Raw genomic sequence first — 7,074 nt, 5'->3', positions numbered from 1 at the left:
TTATTATGGAGTATTGTGGAAAAGTTTTTAAATTTTGAATCATTTTATAAAATAAAAGTCCGCCGAAAGAAATTAAAATTTAATTAACCTGGAAAATTGAAAGAAAAAGAAAAATGATATAAAAGAAAAGAAGAAGAGAGGAAGAAAGAAAAGAAAAGAAGAAGAGAGGAAGAAAGAAAAATAAAAATGAAATAATTTTGATTAATAACAGTGTTTTCACTAGCTCATGAGATATTTATCCTCTCAAGGGGAGCCGGCCCCCGGATCGCTCAATGCAGCTACTCAATGTTTATATACAGTGTTTTCGGACTGTTGACGCAAAAAATAACAGTGTTCTCGGACTGTCGACGCCAAAAAAATAACAGTGTTTTATTCTCATGTAGATACAATGCCATATAAAAATTTGGGCATGTTTGAAGGGTACCGAAAAAAAAGATATGCCGGACACACCTTTCCACACCGAAACCACCCCCTTCCACACCAAGTACCTGAGCGGTTTCACGGAATGCACCCAACTTTCGGCAGCGCGTGTGGGGCCCCACCCGGGCACCCAACGACAGAAATGAACGAAATCCGACAATGAACGCACATTGCGTCACGTCCGGGCAGTATTTTAGGGTTTTCGGCCCGGAAAATCATAGAAATTACATTGAGCCTCCAAACACGACAAATTTTTGCGTGCGTGCCCTGCATGGTCACTGTAGCACGTGGAAAAAAATGGGCCCGTTTGGCGGATGCGAAGGAGAGATGTGCGCCCGAGGGTCCCCTCCGCCCATACGAAAACCACCCCCTTCCACACTAAGTACCTGAGCGGTTTCACGGAATGCACCCAACTTTCGGCAGCGCGTATGGGGCCCCACTCGGGCACCCCACGCCAGAAATGAACGAAATCCGACAACGAACGCATGTTGCGTCACGTCCGGGCAGTATTTTAGGGGTTTTCGGCCCGGAAAATCATAGAAATTACATAGAGCCTCCAACCACGACAAATTTTTACGTGCGTGCCCTGCATGGTCACTGTAGCACGTGGAAAAAATGGGCCCGTTTGGCGGATGCGAAGGAGAGACGTGCGCCCGAGGGTCCCCTCCGCCCATACGGAAACCACCCCCTTCCACACCACCTACCTGAGCGGTTTCACGGAATGCACCCAACTTTCGGCAGCGCGTGTGGGGCCCCGCCCGGGCATCCCACGCCAGAAATAAACGAAATCCGACAAAGAACGCACGTTGCGTCACGTCCGGGCAGTATTTTAGGGGTTTTCGGCCCGGAAAATCATAGAAATTACATAGAGCCTCCAAACACGACAAATTTTTGCGTGTGTGCCCTGCATGGTCACTGTAGCAGGTGGAAAAAATGGGCCCGTTTGGCGGATGCGAAGGAGAGACGTGCGCCCGAGGGTCCCCTCCGCCCATACGGAAACCACCCCCTTCCACACCAAGTACCTGAGCGATTTCACGGAATGCACCCAACTTTCGGCAGCGCGTGTGGGGCCCCGCCCGGGCACCCCACGCCAGAAATGAACGAAATCCGACAACGAACGCACGTTGCGTCACGTCCTGGCAGTATTTTAGGGGTTTTCGGCCCGGAAAATCATAGAAATTACATAGAGCCTCCAAACACGACAAATTTTTGCGTGCGTGCCCTGCATGGTCACTGCAGCACGTCAAAAAAATGGGCCCGTTTAGCGGATGCGAAGGAGATACGTGCGCCCGAGGGTCCCCTCCGCCCATACGGAAACCACCCCCTTCCACACCAAGTACCTGAGAGGTTTCACGGAATGCACCCAACTTTCGGCAGAGCGTGTGGGGCCCCGCCCGGGCACACCACGCCAGAAATGAACGAAATCTGACAACGAACACATGTTGCGTCATTTCCGGGCAGTATTTTAGGGGTTTTCGGCCCGGAAAATCATAGAAATTACATAGAGCCTCCAAACACGAAAACTTTTTGCGTGCGTGCCCCGCATGGTCACTGTAGCACGTGGAAAAAAATGGGCCCGTTTGGCGGATGCGAAGGAGAGACGTGCGCCCGAGGGTCCCCTCCGTCCATACGGAAACCACCCCCTTCCACACCAAATACCTGAGTGGTTTCACGGAATGCACCCAACTTTCGGCAGCGCGTGTGGGGCCCCGCCCGGGCACACCACGCCAGAAATGAACGAAATCTGACAACGAACACACGTTGCGTCATTTCCGGGCAGTGTTTTAGGGGTTTTCGGCCCGGAAAATCATAGAAATTACATAGAGCCTCCAAACACGAAATTTTTTTGCGTGCGTGCCCCGCATGGTCACTGTAGCACGTGGAAAAAAATGGGCCCGTTTGGCGGATGCGAAGGAGAGACGTGCGCCCGAGGGTCCCCTCCGCCCATACGGAAACCACCCCCTTCCACACCAAGTACCTGAGCGGTTTCACGGAATGCACCCAACTTTCGGCAGCGCGTGTGGGCCTCGCCCGGGCACCCCACGCCAGAAATGAACGAATCCGACAATGAACGCACGTTGCGTCACGTCCGGGTAGTATTTTAGGGGTTTTCGGCCCGGAAAATCATAGAAATTACATAGAGCCTCCAAACATGAAATTTTTTTGCGTGCGTGCCCTGCATGGTCACTGTAGCACGTGGAAAAAATGGGCCCATTTGGCGGATGCGAAGGAGAGACGTGCGCCCGAGGGTCCCCTCCGTCCATACGGAAACCACCCCCTTCCACACCAAGTACCTGAGCGATTTCACGGAATGCACCATCTTTCGGCAGCGCGTGTGGGGCCCCGCCCGGGCACCCCACGCCAGAAATGAACGAAATCCGACAACGAACGCACGTTGCGTCACGTCCTGGCAGTATTTTAGGGGTTTTCGGCCCGGAAAATCATAGAAATTACATAGAGCCTCCAAACACGACAAATTTTTGCGTGCGTGCCCTGCATGTTCACTGTAGCACGTGAAAAAAATGGGCCCGTTTGGCGGATGTGAAGGCGAGACGTGCGCCCAAGGGTCCCCTCCGCCCATACGGAAAGCACCCCCTTCCACACCAAGTACATGAGCGGTTTCACGGAATGCACCCAACTTTCAGCAGCGCGTGTGGGGCCCCGCCCGGGCACCCCACGCCAGAAATGAACGAAATCCGACAACGAACGCACGTTGCGTCACGTCCGGGCAGTATTTTAGGGGTTTTCGGCCCGGAAAATCATAGAAATTACATAGAGCCTCCAAACACGACAAATTTCTGCGTGCCTGCCCTGCATGGTCACTATAGCACGTGGAATAAAATGGGCCCGTTTGGCTGATGCGAAGGCGAGATGCTCTGAGTTTATTGACCCTACATCTCCTCTACATAGAATTAATTATAGACAGACGCTTATTAAAATTGAATTAGAAAATCTCGACCGGTGTAGGACAAAAGCACGACCGACGGTTATATCACGTCGGGTGGGTATTGATTGCAAACTGATCACCACGGGCCCGACGCAGTAAATATCTCCACGAGCCGTCGCTATCTGAGGGAATATTCCCGACAATCTCGGACGTCGGTGCCCAATCAACGTCGTGCGTGCCCTTTCCACCTCGTACGTGTCGACGACGCGCCCGATGTGATCCCGCCCGCCGTCACCCCCAGCGCCCGCCGTCACCCCACACTGGTCGCCGTCAACGCCCGCCGTCACCCGCATTGGTCGTCGTCAGCGCCCGCCGTCGCCCAAACTGGTCGCCGTCAGCGCCCGTCGTCACGCACACGGGTCGCCGTCAGCGCACGCCGTCACCCGCACTGCCCGCCGTCAGCGCCCGCCGCCGCCCACACTGGTCGCCGTCAGATAGGTATATCTTTCAATATGTTTCATACTAATATAACATCTCATCTGCATGCAACGTCACATAGATATTATTATATGCAGTATGGACATCAATGGCGTGATTAGATGTTCCGTAGAAAAGTGGGTTAGTCTTGTTAATAATTTGACACCAAGTCAGCGATTCACATTATACGAAACGGAGATGGAGGGCATGTTACGAATACCTTCGGTGAAGATGCGTGATAATTTGCTTGCGCTTATGATTCAAGGTTTCAACCCAAGTACTAAAAAATTCATGGTACAAGAGGCAGCCGGAAAGAAATGGTTGATTTCACTGAGGCCTGATGATGTGTTCGCTATTTTTAGTTTGAAGAACGAAGGAGTGGATGTTTCTATTTTTTTGAGTATGGACCAAGGGAAAGCATTAAAGAAAATTCCAGTTACTTTTGTTAACAAAAAGACTTGTAAAATCTTGATTGATGATCTCATTCAGAAGATTGTGAGAAATAAAAATGCGGATGATGAATTTGTTCGGATGGCGTTTCTCGTCCTGTTAGGGACTATAATTGCACCAGTGTCTGATGAGTACATACCAAAGAATTATTATGCGCTAGTGCAAGATGTCAGGTCGATAAAAAAGTTCAACTGGAACGCATTCACTTTGCGGTTTTGTTTGTCGGAGATTGGTATGGTCTTGCAGCCCGGCCGTGTTAGGGAATGGCCACGTGGCAACCTAGCACTTCTGCAGGTATGATATATTTCTTAAGTTGAAAATTTGTATTATGTAATAATGGTGTAACATGTGATAAGTGATTTTTTTGTTTTGCAGTATCTATATTGGGAGAAGGTGCAGCCAATGACCAGTCCGCAGTATGATCTGTTAGCGCTGTTGAGCCCCTTGATGAGGAACTGGACAGAAGAGGTAGCGGAGAAAATGGACAAGTACGACTTCCAATATGGTCGTGGTGTTGGGATGGTAATACGTGCAATTAATTAATTTTATTTAAGGTGTGCAATTAATTATTAATTAAATTTGAATGTATAATTCTTTATGTTGTAGATCGATGACACCATTACTGAAGAGTACCGACTAAACAAAATTAGAGTGGAACAAGCTGAAAAAAACAAGAAATCCAGTACGAAAAAGTCTAACATTACAGGAAGGAGAAAAGGTGTGAGTACATCTGAGGCCTCCGCTAGCCAGGACCCTATTATGGATCGGATTATGACTGAGCTGAAGCACATTCGTAAGGACATGCTTCGTTTGCCAGAGCTATGCGCACAGGTACAAGTTTTGTTTTTTTGCCGTTCAATTTGTTTATTGATGTGTCACCTAACTAACTAGAACTTATTTGTAATCATAGAGGGTGATAGAGAAATTGAACAAAAGCGGTGTGTTCTACAAAGCCGGTGATAGTGAAAAAGAAGAAGAGAATGAGTATGGTGATAATAGTGAATCTAGAAACTATGGTGTAGACCCTCGTAAAGAATTTGTATATCAACCTGATATGGACAATTTGAAAACACCAGCAAAAAAGAATGTGCAAGAGGATGATGAAGTTGATCTTAATGATTCTGAAGAAAAGAGACCTTATTATTGCACACCTGACTATTTGGATAGTTTCAAGGGTGATAAACATGATCCTATCGAAGTTCCTGAGGTATCGGATGAGAAATCCGTTACATCTTTAGGAACAGATGAAATCGCATCACGTGGATCAGTTTGTTCTATTGGAGAATATGAGGTACCGGAGGAGGTTGTTGGGAAACGAAAGCGCAACTGATCAAACCTTGTGAAGTCTCCTTATGTGTCTACTATACCGACTAAGCGTGCAAAACGTTCTGCAAAAGCAAGTGAGTTTTATAAAGTTTTAGGCTGTTTTAATTGACTTTGCCCTGAAGTTACTACTTCTCATTGATTAAGTAACATATTAGAGTTATGTGCTGCAGAACTATTCGAGAAAGAAGTGTTTCAAAATTCTAGTGATGAATACGATGTGGTGAAAGCGTCTGTTAAGTTTGTCCGTGCTTATGAGCATTCAACAAAACATAGAAAGAAGGAAATATTCAATGATGGCATGCACGAAGGTCTTAGTGCAGAGAGGGCTTGTAAGATTCTTAACCATCAATGGATAACCGGTGATGTAAGTTATTGTTGTGTTTTATATTACCGTTCACTACAAATTGGAATTGTTATACATCTTTTAAATTATTTTCAGGTTATCAATGCTTATTCATCGTATCTGTTGGGAGTTGTTGGTGACGATCGTCATATAATGCCGACCTGGCTGGTCAACTGGTTACTAGAATTTAGACCAGACACCGAGCCAGGAAAAAATCAGAACGAAGTTATGGCGAAGAAGAATGGACCCGTGAATAGATGCACCAATGAGTATTTTAAAAAAGATAAGGTAAGTTCGACTGGCTTAATGTATGCATTTACTGGTTTTAAATAATAAAACAATATGTGTTGATTACATCGTATATTTATTGTGATGCAGACTTATATACCTCTTAATAAGGGAAATACCCACTGGGTTTCGGTCGTCATGCATCGCCCGAAGGAAGATTTTCAGGTTCTTGATTCTTTGATGGGACGCGAACTTGACAGTGAAGTTAAAGACAAAGTTGAGGAGCTGGTACGGTTTAAATTCACATCGCCTTATCGAAACTATCAGTTCGTAATTTAACTATCTTAAATCCTTTGCGTGCTATCAATCATATGAACAGAAAAAACAACTTGGATATGACATACGTGATGCGAATGCGAGCGGTGCTGTGAATTATCCGGATGTCTCTACCTGGCCTATTAAAACGTATAACATGCCACAATAGGAAGATGGGTGCGTATGGTTTTATATCTTTCACATTGTTTTTATATCTTATCTGAAATGCGAACTTATGAATCATTGTTTGTATGGACCAGCAATTCATGTGGAATATTTGTCCTTCGATGCTTTCAATACTGGGACGGTGACAAATGGACAAGCCGTTTTTCGCAGGTATGGTTTTATTTCAAATGCTTATATTTTAATTGAATTCATTATGTGATACAAATCGCATTGGACTAATATGAAGTTCTAACATGGGTCAGTTGATAAATCGAGGGACATAATGATTGCGCAACTTATTTTTTCAGAGAGAAATACTCTCAACGATGTCAAAGACAAAGTTACCCGGCTTGCAAAGAAGAAATAAATGCGGCAAAATTTATGTAACAGAAAATTTTGTACGCTCAAATGATGCTTTCATTTATTTTGACTAGGATATTTTGTGATGAAGAAAACACTACTT

At 46.1% G+C, this 7,074-nt stretch overlaps 1 protein-coding gene across 1 annotated transcript; it reads left to right on the top strand.

The window, feature by feature from the left end:
- The first annotated feature begins 4,315 nt into the window (after positions 1-4,315).
- On the top strand, positions 4,316-6,615 carry LOC109736241 (uncharacterized). The gene is made up of 7 exons (XM_040396292.1): positions 4,316-4,528; positions 4,610-4,756; positions 4,841-5,065; positions 5,145-5,525; positions 6,000-6,191; positions 6,282-6,419; positions 6,511-6,615. The coding sequence occupies exons 1-7, from the start codon at positions 4,316-4,318 to the stop codon at positions 6,613-6,615; spliced, it is 1,401 nt and encodes a 466-aa protein (XP_040252226.1).
- The last annotated feature ends 459 nt before the right edge of the window (positions 6,616-7,074 follow it).

The sequence above is a fragment of the Aegilops tauschii genome, chromosome 7 (genome assembly GCF_002575655.3).
Source record: "Aegilops tauschii subsp. strangulata cultivar AL8/78 chromosome 7, Aet v6.0, whole genome shotgun sequence".
NCBI classification, from domain to species: domain Eukaryota; kingdom Viridiplantae; phylum Streptophyta; class Magnoliopsida; order Poales; family Poaceae; genus Aegilops; species Aegilops tauschii.
This window is presented reverse-complemented; position numbering and strand designations above follow the sequence as displayed.

Coding starts and splice junctions, on each gene's coding strand:
- LOC109736241 (XM_040396292.1), top strand. CDS start 4,316: ATGGCGTTTCTCGTCCTGTTAGGGACTATAATTGCACCAGTGTCTGAT. Junction 4,529..4,609: donor GCAACCTAGCACTTCTGCAG/GTATGATATATT, acceptor TTTGTTTTGCAG/TATCTATATTGGGAGAAGGT. Junction 5,526..5,999: donor GTTCTATTGGAGAATATGAG/GTACCGGAGGAG, acceptor AATTATTTTCAG/GTTATCAATGCTTATTCATC.